Genomic DNA, 17,438 nt, shown 5'->3' with positions numbered 1-17,438 from the left:
AAATGGGGATAAATTGGGGCAGAGAATGCAAACTATACATAGAATCCCCCCCTTTTTTCCCTTAATCCTTTTAAGTGATTAAAAGACAACAGCAAGGAGAACTAAGTTTCAGACATGTGAAATCAATAAAAGTTTTATGTGGAAAATATAACCTATGCAACATCATGTGTACACAGGAGTGTGGTATGTGCATGTGAAAAAATTAGAAAAACAGCAATCATCATATTAGCTACCATTTGAGGAGCGGTTACTATGTGCTAAATTCTTTGCACCTTATATCATGTAATTCGGGCATGCATTCGAGGTAGGTATAATCCATGCTCATGCCCATTTCACAGATGAGCACACCACGGGCGCACAGAGCAGCCGGTTACCTGCCGGGCATCCATCGCCAACGCGCGATGCTGTCCTAGTGGTGTTTTAAAAATCCCACTAGAGTTCCATTTAAAGCAGATCCACTCCACACCAGGTGTGACTGGTGACCTGGATTTTATCTTCTGAGTCACAGCTCGCAGACCTGTCTTCCAGTTAAATTGAGTAAAGTTGAGTAGGGGAGCTGTGAGGGTTGGGGGAAGGACAGGTGGAAGAGAACAGGTGGAAACTAAGAGGTGGGACAAAAGGAGCAAATAAAAAGCAAGACAGCGGGGTGCGGCGTTGAGAGGCTCGGGGAGCGCTGGGCGCTGGCCCGAAGAGGGGCAAGAAAAGCCGAGCAGGACGCACCGCGCCAGGTGGCGGCCGCACCTGTGCACGTGACCGGCGCGGGCGCCAGGGCGGAGGCGCGCTCACCTGGGCCACGTGACGGGGCGGGGCCCCGCGAGGGCCCGGGCAGCGCGGCCACGCCCCCTCCCGCGCGGCGCGCCCGGACCCCACGGACCCGAACGCCGGCGGCGGCGGCGGGAGCCCGGGAGGCGGAGGCGGGCGGCCGGAGGTGGCGGCGCGCGGAGACGCAGCAGCGGCAGCGGCAGCATGTCGGCCGGCGGAGCGGCAGTCCCGCCGCCCCCGAACCCCGCCGTGTCCTTCCCGGCGCCCCGGGTCACCCTGCCCTCCGGCCCCGGCATCCTGCGGACCTCCTCGGGCGCCTTCGTCTGCCTGGAGATTGTAAGTGGGGCGGCCTCGGCGAGGGTCGCGGCTGGGGAGCGAGGACTGGCAGCGGCGGCATCCTTGTCCCCCGGGCTGTCTCCCTCTGCGCACGCCCCCGGCTCCCTTCCCTTCGACGTGGCCTTCACCTGCTCCCCTCCCGGGGTCCTTTCGATGCCCAGCGCAGCCCGAACCTGGGCGGCGGCGCAGCTGCCCGGGCCCTCTCGCCTGGCACTTGTTACACTGACACCTGCTTCCCCGCTGGCGACAGAAATGGCCACGAGAGAGCGAGCAGGCGGCCCGGTGGGGCCGAGGATTGGGGACTTGGAGAGGAGAAGGGTGTTCGGGCTTGGGAGCGCCGTCAGAGACGCCCGGCGGCTCGGCCCGGGGCCGCGCTTGGCTAGAGCCGGAGCAGGCGCTCGCGGCCTCGCCTGTTGCTAACCTGCCATTTTGTTGGGCGGTGCAAAGGTGTAGCCGATGACTGGGTGACCGGGAGGCTGCCACCATAGGAAGAGCGGGGGCGGGAGGTACCAGGAAGAGGAGGAGGAAGGCTGAAGACTTGGGCATTTTTTCCCCCCATGCCATTATTAGTGCCCTTTGGATTGGGAAGAGGAGTAGGGCTCAGGAGACAAGGCAGGGGAAAAGGTGAAGTATGTACCGTGCCCTTGGCAGTTTCTATTCAAGTGGGCGTGAGAATGGGGGGAGAAAGGTACAAACGTGGCTGTCAAGTTCCCCGCTGCCTGCCTGCCTGCCTTCTCCTTTCCTGGGCTGTTTCTGGAACTCCAACCTTCTGGCACACTTTGTTGGGCCGAGGTGAAGATAAGGTCACCTGGCCTGTCGTGCAACCTTCTTGGGCTAGAGACTTCAGCTTTTTAAGAGGAATTTTATGGAGTTGGAAGCTTTTGAAGCTAGTTGTGGACAAGGGGAAAAATGTGCAAATATGAATTGGGCAACCTGAGGTTGCATCATGCTCTGAGAATGGCAAATACAGGGTGAAATGTTAGCGAGTCAGTGCCTTTCCTGCAGGCTGGTTTTGTTTGCTCGGTTTGGGGTGTTCATATCTTGCCCCTCACCCCCTCCTTTGAGTTTGCATAACCTGGATTTGAGTCGCTTCGGTTTCACTTTTGTGCTTGTGGAACTGGAACGCCTGTGAACATTGGTTTTCTGTTCTACTATGCTAAGGGTAGCTCAGGCACCCTAAGTTAAGTTGAGCTCAGATTTGAATCTGAAAAAGGAGACAAGTGAGTTACAGGCTATGGCATCAGTAATCGGATCGTGACTGCAAGGCTAGAGGAGGCTGGTTTGAGTCTGAGCCCAGTTCAGAAGCATCTGAATGCTTGGGATGAGGCACTGGCATCCATGTGAGAAGAGCGGGGAGAGGATGGCCTTGGGCCGGCTGCACTGCTGTGGGAGGGAAACACGTTTGGAACAGTAAGAGTGGGGAAGAAAGATTTTATAGATGCTGGGCTACGTTACTTCCGTGTTCACCAAACTCCATTTGTTTGCATACTTCCTTTAGAAGTTTTTGCCATATCCCCATTCCACCTGTACTAGAATTTACAGAATGTTCATTTTAATATATTCACTTTCTACACTTCAGGAACGTACCATTGCCTCATCCTAAGCAATAATATATATGAATTCTCAAATTTGATATGCTGGTTATATTTTTTCTGATATTCAAATGTATTTATATATATATATATACACATATGTATATATGTAAAGATAACGTATATGTATATATCGAACCATGTAGGTATATATATGCAAAGAAGGTTTATCCATGTGCCATCAAAGCATATACCATCTCAAGACCCACCTGCAGTCATGTGACACCTTAGGAAACACTGCCTAATTTTGAGGAATAAAAGTAGAAGGTGATTTATTCTGTTTCCTCTCCCCCACCCCCAAAGCTCTTTAGCCCAGTTGTTAGTTCTCAACTCTTGCTGTACTTAATTACTTGGGCAGCTTTTAAAAATACTGTTGCCGGCTCAGACTAATTAAATCAGAATCTCTGGGGGAGTACCCAGAGTCGGCTAGGTTTTTTTAAAAGCTCCCTGGAGGTTCTAATATACAGTCATGGCTGAGAACTAAGGGAGACCTTTATCAGGGCTCTGTGGACAAGACAGCTCTTCTCTTGCAAATGTGAATTCTCTCTCTCTGCTAGAATTTCTACCACTCCCCCATTCTAGGAGTGATTCCAGACTCATGGAAGAATCCAGTCTTTTCCTCTTATCTCTTCATTTCCTCTGGCTTCTTAGCCCTGAAACATGTCTAGGAACCATGTCTAGATAAAACAGCATGACTTCCAAAAGACATTACAGTCTACTTTTCACTTTTTGTGGCCAAACATCTTGATAGGTGTAAATCTTAGTCCTCCATTGCCTCTTTTACTTGAGTATCAATCTCCCTCCTCCCCAACCCACTCCCCAAAAATAAAAGGATCAAAATATTCCAATGAAACTAGTGACCTTAGAGAAACAAGAGACCACTTTGGAGCTAAACTATAGCTCCTTCTTGGCTCCCATCCTTCCAGATCACTTAGAGATATTGGATTATATGCTTTAAGAGAGCAGAGGTCAAGACCACTTTGGTACCCCACTATCTAGAATGCCTATACTGAGCAGACACACAGATAGGAGCTAAGTAAACACTTTTGATGTACCTTTTCTCCCAGCTTTCTTAATTTCCCTGTAATTTTCTCATTCCTTTAAAGTGTTCATCTCCATGGCTCCTCTTTGGAAGTGTCTCCCCTGCAAATTAAATGTGCGAATTCTCCAGGAGCAGTTCTAAACTCTGGGTGATCTGCTTTCTGGGCACTGATTATTTTAGCCTTTGCCATTGGTTCTGGATATCCCCAAACTCCTCCTTAATTTTGACCTCTTATCCAGATCCGTTTGTCTTCATGATTTCTCTATTTATGTCCTGTTGCAGTCTAGAACTTAACACATGAAAACTGCATCTGACAAAGATGAGCCATCAATAGTTGACTAAGCTAATGAGACCATGATCTTGGAGTTCAGGTCTCACACTAACCAGTAGGTTTGCTCAAAGAATTTGCTCCCAGTCCCCCTTATTATACCCCATTCTCAATCTCTCAGGTGTAAGCCATTTGTCTGGGAGATAATTCAAAAGGTACAAATAGTGCCAGCCTAACAGCACCAGGTAAAACAATTTATAGCACTGGCTTCATGGGTGGAGAATATTGCAGCCAGTGTGGTGCGGTTTCTTGAGATAGCTGTGTTCCACTCCTAGATACCTAAGTCATCAGCGCCTCGGGTTTTGGATTCAGCTGGACTTAACCAATGCATGCTTGCCATGAAGAGTTTAATACTAAGTTAGTTTTGCAAAGTGAAGCCTTTTAGTTTAGTATGGAAGACATCACCTTCAAAAGTTATCATTTTCAAAATTCACAACATTTCCTGAATTAATGCTTTCTACGTCATTCATCAGCTGTTTATTGAATAGCTACTGTGTACAAGGCACTCTTCTGTGAACAAAGACGTTTAGATCCTTCCTTACCTGAAAGAGCTTATAACCTAGTTGAGAGGATATGCACAAAAATAACTACCATTCAGGCAAGAATGACATGGTATGGAAAGTGAACCACAGCTAAAGCATTTTCCATTTTCTATAAGAAAATATCATTGGAGCGCTTGTACTATTGGTCTAAACAAGATATTTCGGGTCCCTGTTCTCAATGAGCTTATCTTGTGTAATGCACAAGAAAGATTGGACGTAATAGTATTAAACATGGAAAAGAATAAAGGTCATTATTGAATTCAGTGTGTTTCGCAGTTTCAGTGTTTAGGAAACTGTCTACATTGCCCAAGATATTCATCCACATATCCCTTTATGGGGGATATCTAGAACTCTTATTCTCATGCTTCTAACTTTGGTGTTTTGGGTGCCACAATAATTTTCATTTATTCAACAAATAATTAAGAACCCGCTATGCATCAGGTCTTATTTTATGCCCTGGGAATAAGATAATTAACATAACTCCTGCCCTTGGGCCCGCCCCGTGGCTTAGCAGTTAAGTGCGTGCCCTCTGCTACTGGTGGCCTGGGTTCAGAACCCTGGGCGCATACCGACACACTGCTTCTCCGGCCGTGCTGAGGCCGTGTCCCGCATACAGCAACTAGAAGGATGTGCAACTATGACATACAACTATCTACTGGGGCTTTGGGGAAAAAAAAGGAGGAGGATTGGCAATAGATGTTAGTGCAGAGCTGGTCTTCCTCAGCAAAAAAAAAAAAAAGAGGAGGATTAGCATGGATGTTAGCTCAGGGCCGATCGTCCTCACACACACAAAAAAAACATAACTCCTGCCCTTAAAAGAAATTCCTGTACAGTGAAGTATAAAGTTAAGAAGAATTACAATGCTGTGTTTGAAGTGGTAAAATTGGTTTATGAAAAGTACTATTGAAAACCAGGGTAGGGTACATTTGACCACTGAGGAGGCCAGAACAGGCAGCTTTAATGGGATGGTGACAGATGAGTTTAGCCTTAAATGATGAGTAGACATTCAATAGACAGAAAAAATGGAAAAGAGAATTCCAGGCAGAAACAAGGGCATGTGCAAACTTCAGAGACGAGGAAGAGCATGGCATGAAGGAGATTCTGGCAGTTGTTAGGTTTTTTCTTTTTCTTTTTTTTACATGAGTTGTGGGAAGGTGGCAGAAGAAGGAGAAACAGCAGGTAAGTTTCAAGTTATGATTTGCTGAGAAATGATAGGCCAAGGCATAGAATTTATTCTGTCTGTGGTAGGGAGCTGCTGAAGGACAGGGGTAAACTTGATCAGACTTGTGTTTTAGAAATCTTTGAGCAGTGAAATTTGGTTATAAACCAGAGAGATTGGAAGCAGGGAGACCAGTTAAGGGGCTTATGGCAGTAGTTTGGATATCTCATCATCCGTCAGTGATGAGAACCTGAACTAGGACAAAGGAAAGAAGCAGAGAGAAAGAACAGATGTGACATTTGACGTGTCCTGAAATGATACTAGACCAAACTGAAATAGAAGATGTAACTCAGAGGAATTATGCCAGAAAAACCAATGTTGATGAGAGGAGGATGGGGAGGGAGGGGCTGTGAAGCAGGCATGTGCAGTCATGCAGATAAATTTATGGAAGGGATTTCAGGTTATTTTCAACCCAAAGTTTTGATTTTAGACAGACTAATGCATAAATGTTCAGATGTATAGAGTTTTATTTTCTTGCCCAGAAAATAGATATTGGTTGCAAAGGGAAGTTGTGTGTTTGCAGTGCTGAAGAGGGGTTATCCATGGCTATGTTTCCCTCTCTAAAAGGGTTTTAATTCTGTGAGATTTTTCCTTTGCCTCTGGGTTAAAAACCTCCATCCATGTGAAAAGACTTTAAAACTTCTTAAGAGAAAATAAACTGATGCCCCTGCCAATGATTTTCAGCAATCATTTGCCCTGACTGGCAGCCCTGTAAGAAATATGACAACTGAAATTTGGAAAACTTTAAATCAAGTTCCTATACACCTTGACTTCGAGTTTCAAAGGCAAAGGTGAGGGAGAGGGGATTTGTTTTATGGAGCCCTCTAGAAATGTCATATCTGGTAGTAGAAGCTGTGAACGTGGCGTATCTGCATTGATGTGTCTTATTAGAAAAGACTGCATAATTACCAAGACAGGAACCGGGCTGGCATACCCAATATCATGCATGTGAAGTACTTAACAAATGCTGCTGGATTGTCCTGTAGGACAAACAGAACAGCGTGTGAGAATATTTTAGAGAAACTGGCTAGAGTGAGACAGGCAGCTTGGGAGCAGATGTCCTCGTAGGTCTTGCCTAACTTGAAATGTCATGATTCTTCTCATCTACGGTTTGACCTGAAGTTCCTGTGTCCTATTTTATATGAAAAGGGACATGTCCTTTCATCGTCACCATATATGACATTCTTAACTTTTGGATAATAGCTTTCAAAAGGAGGGAGGTAAAAAGAAAGAAAAGAGGCAGTGAGTTGTAGAGTTCTTGCTGATGTCAAGGCATTGGCATGCATGAACATTTTTAACCTAGGTGATAACTAGTTACCTATAAAATGAAAAGAGGATTTTAAAAATTAAGGAAAATTATAAATAAGAATAAAAAGAGACCAGAACATATTTCTTCCCTGTAATATGTGCTTTCCATTTTAGAGTTAGCATCAGCTATTTAAGAAACTGAAATGGCAATTGGGGTCAGATGGGGAGGAAGAAAGTGTAACTCCTTACAGCATCCTCAAACATTTTTTTGTGTGTGTATAAGGAAGATCAGCCCTGAGCTAACGTCCGTTGCCAATCCTCCTCTTTTCGGCTGAGGAAGATTGGCCCTGGACTAACATCCGTGCCCATCTTCCTCTAATTTATATGGGACGCTGCCACAGTGTGGCCTTATAAGCAGTGCATAGGTCTGCGTCCAGGATCCGAACCTGTGAACCCCGGGTCGCCGAAGCGGAGAGCACAAACTTAACCACTATGACCCTGGGCCGGCCTTCCTCAAAAATTTTAAAGCTTTCGAATTTTAGATTTAAAATGTAAATCTAAAAAGCAAAACTTCTTTTGCATTAGTATATGTTGTACATAGGCCTCTTACTAATATATGTCATCTCTCATTGCTTCCCAGAATGTGTCTTGTTTTCCCTTCCTTGATTTAAAAAAAACAAAACACCTTGCCAAATTGTGCCTCTAACTCAGAACTGTACCAGGGCTAGTCCAGGACCAGTTTGGATGGAAGTCAGCATGGTGAGAGGACAGATGGGGATTAATGGAGGAGAGCAGGAGGGGGTGGGATAAGGCATAAGATAAACACTACCCTGGTCAAAAGTTCCAGTGGCAATTACAATAGAAGAGGTAAATTGAACAAATTTAGGGCCCTAAGAAGATTGAAAATGGGGTGTCTTGAGCTAGACAGGCAAAAGGTGCCAACTTCCTCATAACTTTCCACCCTAGCCTCCTGAGATCTTGTACTAGATGGTGGGTGTTGCCAATAATAACTTGAAAATTGAGAAGTACATGTTCCTGCTTCAGTAGTCTTCATGCCTATTTTTGAACACCCACCATGTACCAGGGAATGAGCTGAGCTCCAGACAGCAGTCTGTTTCTAGCATCCCAAGCTGCACTTCTGAAGCATTTTCTTCTAGAACCATTCATTACACAGACCGGTTGGTTTCTGTTCATTTCAAGGAGGAACGCAATTGAACATCTTCTGTAGAAAGCACTGTCCTGGTTTCTGAGCATACAGAGATGTTGAAGGCAGTGCCAGACTCGGACCTCACAGTCGAGTGGGCAGAACAGGCATGTGATTGGGCAGAACCCATGATTTCAAACGAGTTGTTGTAAGCACTATGAAGGATGCATGCATCAGTAACCATGGAAGCACCAAGGAATGGCATCCAGCCAGGGTACTCTTTCTGGAAGACATGGTACTGGAGTTTAGTTATCCAGAAAAAATTTTGATGGCAGCATGCTAGGCAGAAGCCTGGACCAATGTATTGGACTCTGTGTGTGCAGGGGATGAGGGACAGAGGCTGGAGTCAAAGATAGGGTGGTAGGGAATGAGCTTGGAGAGGCAGGCAGCAGTATTCTCTGGTACTGGTACCACTGGATTGCAGTCACCTTGTGAATGAATTTACACTTTTATGGGTTGCCTTGTAAACACATCTGTCAGTTCTTGCATCTGTTGACTGCCTATGTTCCCAGTTAAAAAAAAATCTTTTGAAATACAAGTTGTGTATAAAATGAAGTTAAGTGTAAGTAATCTATTCACTAGATGATAACTAGTCTGAACATGTTAAACATTCTTTAACCATGTAATTTCATTTGCAGGTGCCAAATAAGTCAGCACCCATTAAAATAGGAGGGGTTATCAAGGAGATAAAGTATTCTGAACTTTTGCAGGGGGTCACAAACCCCTTTGTGATTCTGATGAAAGTTATAGACTGTGTCCTCAGAAAAATGCATATGTACTTATCTACCCAACTGATATGATTTCAGGAAATCAACCTCCCCCAGCACCAAGCCGCTCCATGGCAAAAGGATAGAAACCCTGCTCTAGAATGAACACTAAACTTTGAGGGGGGGCAGAAGAGTATATTAACAGAATAAGCTCTGGAAGGCAATTGCCAAGTTCAAATCCCAGGTCTAACATTTAACTCTGTAGCTTAGGGCAAGTTATTAAGGGCTCTCTACCTCAATTAACTTCTCTGTAAAATGGGAATAATAATAGTAATTATCTCTCAGTGTTTGTGAGGATTAAATTGGTACAAATAAAACCCTTAGAACAGTGTTTGGAACATAAGAGCTCGATAAATGCTAGCTAATATTTTTGTTGTCCTCATTAGCTTCAACCTCTTACTCTAACTCTATAAGTCAGACTAGGAGACATTTTTTTTTTTTTAACTCTAGGCTCACTGGCTGATTCATTCTCACTGCTATACTGATGAAATGCTCAAAATGTAAATAACAGGAGAATTGGAAAGAGACAGGTATGTGTTATATACAGAATGTTTAAATAATGTAGTATTTTTCCTTAGGGGAAGTCTAACCAGTCCTTTATACCTTCAGATTCACTTACCTTTCCCTGTTCTCATTCCAAACATTGACTGAAAATAGGTCAGAGTTAGAATTAGCCTGTTTACTTAGTGAATAATAAGAGTATACTAAGATGAAGGTGTCAAATTGGTTTGAAAATTATTAGCTAAGATGTCGGAGGGCATGTTTAAAAGCAAGCTATTAGGGAAAAAGTGACATTGGAAAAGAAAAAGGGTATTTGCAAAAGGAATCCTTTGGGGACATAAGAAGACATCCAAATAGGAGACAAGTTGAGAAGTCTGTAATCCACGCAGCCAGAATTACAAGAGTTGCTGCTTGCTCAATACCATGTTTTCCCATGGGGTTACGTATTTTGCCAGTCTACAGTTTCTAGTGAAAACATGTTTTAACTCCAACTCTGAGGGTTCAGTTCAGTGTGATGTGTGGATGAATACTTCCATGGTTTTCTTATGGGAGGGCTTCAGCCAAGTCATACTCGTCTGGCTTGCAGGGGCCAAACCAAAGTGAAAAACATATGGTAAGCCACGAAGGAGATCTGTGGTTTTAGAAATGTGTAGCAGTGTAATAACCACAACTCAGAGTGTATTTGAGCACTTGAGATGTGTGCCAGGTACATCTAAATCTCAGCTCAGAAGGTAAGGGGTAACTGTATCACAGGGACACACACATATATTTGCTTCTGCGAAATGTTTACTTTTGCATTATCTGGAAGTCGGGTTGTCTTTTTGTTAGAGCTTAAGGTTTGGAGTCATGAGCCCTGCCTTAGTCCCTGAAAGAAACTTCAAAATGCAGTGCATTTGAAAGTTTTATACTTAATTATCAGATTTTTTAGGACACCAGAGAGCAAGGGAAGGCAGTGATAGACAAGAGGTCAGAATGTGGATTCAGATCCAAGATGAGAACAATGGCTGAGCATGGCATTCCACCCTTCTTCCCAGTGTGTATACTCTGCAGTTACTACGATATTTTATCAGCTGGTCTCCCTCAGATTTTAACCGTTTTTGTGCTCTTCTTTTCACCTCTGAAAACAAGGCTTCCTTCAGAGTCACCGCTACTAAACAAGGATGCTGATAATTACAGTGTCTGGTAAATACTCTGAGCTTAATAACACCCAGAATTAGATGAAGTGAGTATACTGAGCATTGGTAATGTTATTAAAAGCTCAGTTTTTAAAGTTGGAGACAGGTTGAGAAGCTCGGGAGAGAAGGGAGCTTTTGGCAAAAGGAAATCGTGAAGTAGAGAAGAAATAACTGTGTTGAAGCCCTGGTGACCCTACACCAGTATGACAGTCTTGCAGTAAGGAAGGTGGATCTCCAAAGTGGGCTTAATCATGTTCTCTGGCCTCTGTCTTCCCAAGCTACTGTGACGAGCAGGACTTAAACCCAGATTTCCCAGAATCTCTGATCTAGGGATGTAGTGTGTGTGTGTTTATGTGGGGAGGGACCTTCATACTCCTCCTCCCTCCCCTCCCCCTTCCCATGCAACACACGCCACAAATGGGGAGGCGAATCTGTCTTCTTGGCATGTAAGCACTCAGTTTTCTTTCCAAGCCTTTGAGGTGTTAGAAGGGCTGTAATTTTGAGTATGACAAGAACAGTTAATCTATACTGTTTCACGTTAGCATCCATGTCGAAGCCCTGGTCTGTCTTGAAAGCCTGCTTCAAAACCTGCCTCCCCTGCCTGCTTTCTGGATTCCTCCCTTTCTGTTTCTTCTCCCCACTCCCAGCCTCGGAGCACACTGTGTTGAGCTCTTTTTATAGCACTCCCCACAATCTGCTCCTGCATCAGATTTGATGGTGTCTGTTTCTCCCTCATGTGGAGCTCCTGGAGACGGAACCTTGCCTTTCTTTCTTTTTTCTTGAGTATTCCTCTGTGGTGCCTGCCAGTAGATTTGAGACTGACCAGTCTGAGGTCCAGTCCTGGTTTATTAAGTGGTATGTTTAATTGCAAGGGATCTATAGCCTGTTCTTCAGAGGTGTTGATTTATCATAATCCCTGTATCATATAATTATGCTTACCTATTTGAATCTGCTTGCCGCTAATAAATGGTGGCCAATTGTTCATTCTTACCCTTTATACTTGCACATAGGTTCTTAATAAATGACTCTTGAATTAACAGGTATTTAATAATGATGTATATTTCTTAAACAGTATTTAAAGTAATGTACATTATTTGTAGTGGGAGAGTAAGAAAAGGCTACCAGGAAGAAGAAGCTGAGAAAAAATGAAAGATCTGAGATCTTATCACCTTCAAATATTTATTAAACAGTATGAAAGAGTAGAGAATCTTTTACCAGGAACATTATTTTTTTCATAGCTACTAATAGGTTGTGGTTAAATTTTTTTATATGCATTAATATTCATGACTTAGATTTATATCATAAAACTTTCTAGGTTGATTGTTCATTTTTCATTTGAAATTAGGACTTGAGATGTACCACGACAATTATGAATTTATTAATTGGTGCTTTAGTTATCATTGCTCACATGATAATTTGTTATGCTTTCAAAAATGTTTTTCAAAGTAGTAATGAATTGTATGACTGGGCCTTTTTTTAGAAACTTGAATTAAAACTTGTATTTTTAACTTTTAGTGACCTGTGCAATTTGGATATTATCTAGATATTTAAGATGCAAGATACAAATGTATTGGTTTTTAATATTTGGAGTTCCAGCTGTTCTCATATGTGAACTAGGAATTTATTTGTTCACTAAACAAATATTCGAGAGCCTTCTATGTGCCAGATGTACATGCTTCTGTGATATTACCTGTGTGTGTATGTGTTTGTGAGAGTATTGGGGCGGGGGGTGGAATTGATTCCCACTTGCCGGTAGGTGGCCTCAGGACAGGTGTATAGCCTAGGTTTTTACGTTACTGAATCTAGCATAGTGACTGACTGATAGTTAGGAAAGTGTTGTTATGTAGATTAATAAATGGCTTCGGATGCAGAGACATATAAAGCAGCATACTGCCAAGGTGTAACATTGCAGTTGGACTGAGAGCCCAGAGCGTTCAGTTACCATGTTTCTTGTTGATGTAACATGTCACAGTAGGGAGTTGGCCCAGAGGAAGGAGAGGTAGCTGAGCGTGGATGGATCTCAGGAAAGACTTTTTGGATGACGTGCTTTTCAGGATGAGCGATGAGTGGGAGTTTCTCAAATACATGTGAGGAGGGAATGACATTCTGGGCCAGCATTTGTCAGGCCACTCAGATGTCAAAAGGCTTTATTGCGGACTTTTTTTCTGTAATGTAAAATGTGAGACTAGTGGCAAGAGACAAGGGTGAAAAAGACAGATTAGATCCTAAAGGGTCTGGAATGCCGTGCAAAGGATGCATAGCCTTTGTTGCTTTAGTGGTTGTATGGAGGACATTGCTGTTGTTAGAGTCATAAAACTGACTGTCTTCAACCCCTACCCATTTCTCCTGCTGTGTTTTCTCACTCACTCCTAGTTTCCCAAGCCAGAAATCTGGGTATTTTCCTTATCTGTTTTGCTGTCGTGTCCCACATCTGATCAGTCACCAACTACCATCACATCTACTTCTAAATTTCTCTCCGATTCATCCATTTCTCTCCGTCCTCAGTGTCCTCTAGTTTACACTCTGTTGTTGTAACAGTCTCCTATGTGGTCCTCAGCCCTCCATCCTTTCCTCTCCACTGTCGCACTCTAGCCAGAGAGAAACTTCTAAATACAGAACTGATCTTGCTAGTTCCTGTTCACGGTGATCTGTGGTCTCCCGTTGCCTTGAGTGAAGTTCGGCTCCTTGACCTGACCTTCAGGACCCTGCAGCTCTGTCTCCAGCTCACTCCTCTGGCTGTTCCCCGATTGGTGCCTGCTGCCCTCACCATGCTGAGCTCTGTCCTTCAGCTCAGCCAGGCACTCTCGGCTCCCACCAGATCCTCTCAAGACTCACCTCCTGCCCTGGAACAGCCCTCTCCTCCCTCTGCTACCCTCCCTAGCCCTGTCCTTTGGGCTGTTGCTTCCAGGGAGTGTTTCCTGACTTTTCAGATCTGAATTTAGAGCCCTCACTGTGGGGACCTGCAATTCCCAGTGTTTGCCCAATTGTGACATATATGAAGCAGCATTTTAATCACTTGCTCGTGTTTTTCCTGTAAGAGACTAGGAATCCTGTGATGGTGAAGACCAAGTATAGCTTGTTTACTATTTTATTCCCAGCACTTGGCACAGTACCTGGCAGGAGTAGGTATTTATTGAGTATTAGATCCATGAATATCTAAAGTACCTATCCCCCTGCCCGCACATAGTAGAATGACAATAAATGATGGTAGATTTTATTGTTTACTGTCATGTACAGCAGCTGCAACTATTATTCAGTATAGAGGCAATAATCTCACATGTACAAATAAGTCATGGTAAAGACTGAAACATGGCCATTAGAAGTGACAGGTTAGAAAGTTATGGCTGATCTTTGCTAATAAACTCGCTGAGAAGTGGTGAGAACAGAAGCCAGTGCACAGTAGTCCTCCTTTATCTGTAGTTTCAGTTACCCCTAGGCAACTGTGGTCTGCAAATGATGCTACATCACAGTGCCGACGTCATTCACTTCATCTCATTACATAGGCTTTGTATCATCTCATATCATTGCAAGAAGGGTGAGTATAGTACAATAAGATATTTTGAGAGAGAGAGAGACCACATTCACATAACTTTTATTACAGTATATTCTAATTGTTCTATTATTGTTAGTTATTGTTAATTTCTTACTGTGCCTAATTTATAAATTAAACTTTATCATATGTATGTATGTATGTATGTATAGGTAGAAAACATAGTATAAATAGGGTCTGGTACTATTTGTGGCTTCGGATCCACAGTGGTTCTTGGACGTAGACCCCGTGGATAAGGGGGGACTATTGTACAGTGGTTTGAAGAGTAACAGCAAGGAGAGGAGCTGGTGACCAAGCAAAGATGGATTTGTAAAAATGGTTGAATGAAAAGAAAAATACTTAGAGCAGTTGTTAGAGAGGCAGTGGGGTCAAAGGAAGATATTTTTAGATGATGCAAGAATGCTGGGCCTGTTCATGGGCTGAAGACAAGAGTCCAACACGAAGGCAGGTGCAGAAACAGGTGTGGAGTCAGATCAGGCCTGCGAGTAGAAGCACTGGCCTTCACCTGAGGGAAGAAGGCATCTGGCGTAATGAGAGAGAAGAGGATGGGCGGGGTTGCAGGACTGTGTGCAGGGGCCTGGGAGAAACAAAGGTAGTGGTAAGGGTGATACAAGCGTGTTCAGTTCTGTTGCCCAAACTTCTTACCGTCTTTCTCTTTTCCTTCAGCTGTTCGGGGGACTCGTCTGGATTTTGGTTGCCTCCTCCAATGTTCCTCTACCTCTGCTGCAAGGATGGGTCATGTTCGTGTCCGTGACCGCTTTTATCTTTTCCCTCATCTTCCTTGGCGTGTTCCTCTCTGGCATGGTGACTCAGATTGATGCCAATTGGAACTTCCTGGTAAGGGATTTTTAAGTCTATTTCAGGAAAATGTGAAAAACTTATAAATATCTCCTTCTGTCCTGAAATGCCCGATCCCCTGTTCTATCTGTTGCCTCTAGTGAAAGAGAAAAGGTCGGACCACAGTGTCTGCTGTGTTGCCATGCGGCTGCCTTGCTGAACAGCAGGTCCCAGTTTGCGACATTCCTCTGCTGATAGAGCTGAGCAATCTTTCCTTTACTCCTTTATGAGTTAGATGACCTTTACTCAAAGACTGTTTTATTTCATTCAACAAATGAATTGTATTACAGTTATTGAACTATTGAACAGATGCCTTTGTTGAACTATTGAACAGATGCCTTTGGGAGATGGATGCTATGACATATATTAAAATTTTCCATTGATTTCTGCTTCAGATATTAAATGCATATATTCTTTTCAGAAAACGTTAGCTATATATTCTACTCTCCAGATACTTAGAAAAGAAAAGAGGATATTTTATATTTATTTTCAATTCTTATCCTAAATTAATAAGAATTGGTAAGTTTTAAGACATGAATTTGCAGTCAGCACAGTTTTTCAAATTATGACACCATTAAATTGGATCAACTTACTTTCCCTTTCACCGTTTAATATAGAGGGACTCTTTCATGCTTGTGGTTATTCATGCTCTAGGACTATCTCAGAATGGCCCAGGGGAGCATGAATTCTAGTCCATGATGGACAGTGCTTTAATGAAGTTCATGGAGAACCTCCATTAGGTTTTAGTCACATTTTGGTGGTTAGAAAATTTAATTAGGCCTTTAGTCAGACTTTATCTATCTTCCTTTCAAGTATGGTAGCATTTTATTCAGCAGCTTTAGGACAGATGTTAGAGGAAAATATTTGTTCTTGTCCTATTTATAGAGCATAAGGAAAACCGTCATCTCAAATGTTATCAGCACCAGTGAAGTCTAGCGAATGTGGCTGCCCATTAAACCCGCCCAAGGGCAGATGGCCCGGGTTAGTGTAAAGCTAAGGAGGAAGTGCAGTGCAGTGGTTACAGTCACGCACAGACTTTGAGGTTAGGTCTGGTTTGTTCAATAACTGTGTCACTTTGGGTAAAATATTGAACTTTTATGAATTTCAATTTCTTTCTCTATAAAATGGTAATAATAATACCTACCTCACCAGATGCTGTTATGGAATTAATGTATTATAAAGTGCTCAGCTTTGTGTACTATTTATAATAAGTGATCAATAATCATAATTCCTTAAACACGCTGAGGCTTGCAATTTAAAACTTTGAAAGTCTGTCTGCTCAGCCATAAGAAACGATGAAATCCAGCCATTTGTGACATCATGGATGGACATTGAGGGTATAATGCAAAGTGAAATAAGTCAGAGGGAGAAGGTCAAATACCGTATGATTTCCTTCATTAAGTAGTAGATAATAACAACAATAAACAAACACATAGGGACAGAGATTGGATTGGTGGTTACCAGAGGGGAAGGGGGGAGGGAGGAGGGTGAAAGGGATAATTCGGCACAAGTGTGTGGTGATGGGTTGTAATTAGTATTTTGGTGGTGAACATGATGTAATCTATGCAGAAATAGAAGTACAATGATGTACACCTGAAATTTTTACAATGTTATAAACCAATGTTACTGCAATAAACAAAAAATTAAAAAAAAAAAAAAAAGAAAGTCTGTTTCTTAGGTTGCTGATACAGTGTGTTCCTACATTTTTGCCTTGATTTCTCATTAATAATGAGAAAATATTTCTAATAATTGTTCAGGTGATGAAGATCAGAGGTCCCTATTTAAGTTACAGATAGATGCTTAATCTCCTCTTTCTAAATGCCTGACTTTCCCATAATAATATAGGAATGAATCAATCAATCCCTAAGGTTGGTTAGCGCCACCAGACTCTTTTAGTATCAGGCCCAAAGATGGTAATTGGCCAGTATGTGTATAGCCCTACTGGTACTTCGACGCTGGTTAATACATAGTCATTGCCCCAACCTACTACCTCTTCCCAGGTGCTGTGCTCCCCATGACCCTGGCCTTTCCTCTGGGACCTGCCTGGACCACCTAATAGCCCAGCAAGTAAAGGGTTAATACCTGGAAAAGTAGTGAGTCTCCAGGATCCTGCAATGCCCAGCATTCTTTCTAATTGGTTGATGCACATGCCTTACCAATGTTTAAATATTTTTCCAATATCACTCCTGTTTTTATTATACATATGTCCATACCATCTTTTTTCCTTTTGCTTATATTGAGTCTTATCTTTGGTATTGAGTACAATCATTAATGTCCTTCTTAATTTATTAGGTTTCCTAAATTTGTTTCCCCCTGATTTGTAGCATTATTTGAT

At 43.0% G+C, this 17,438-nt stretch overlaps 1 protein-coding gene across 1 annotated transcript in view; it reads left to right on the top strand.

Annotated features, from left to right (window-relative positions):
- The first annotated feature begins 914 nt into the window (after nucleotides 1-914).
- Nucleotides 915-17,438, top strand: part of MAL2 (mal, T cell differentiation protein 2) — a 28,628-nt gene continuing 12,104 nt past the window's right edge. The window contains exons 1-2 of the mRNA XM_087447520.1: nucleotides 915-1,098; nucleotides 14,933-15,103. Coding sequence (XP_087303646.1) covers nucleotides 967-1,098; nucleotides 14,933-15,103 — 303 coding nt within the window. The 5' untranslated portion in view covers nucleotides 915-966. The remainder of the gene's footprint in view (nucleotides 1,099-14,932; nucleotides 15,104-17,438) is intronic.

The sequence above is a fragment of the Ceratotherium simum genome, chromosome 23 (genome assembly GCF_057802395.1).
Source record: "Ceratotherium simum simum isolate JZ-2026a chromosome 23, ASM5780239v1, whole genome shotgun sequence".
NCBI classification, from domain to species: Eukaryota; Metazoa; Chordata; class Mammalia; order Perissodactyla; family Rhinocerotidae; genus Ceratotherium; species Ceratotherium simum.
Note: the sequence above shows the minus strand (reverse complement) of the source record. Positions and strands in the feature narration are given on the sequence as shown.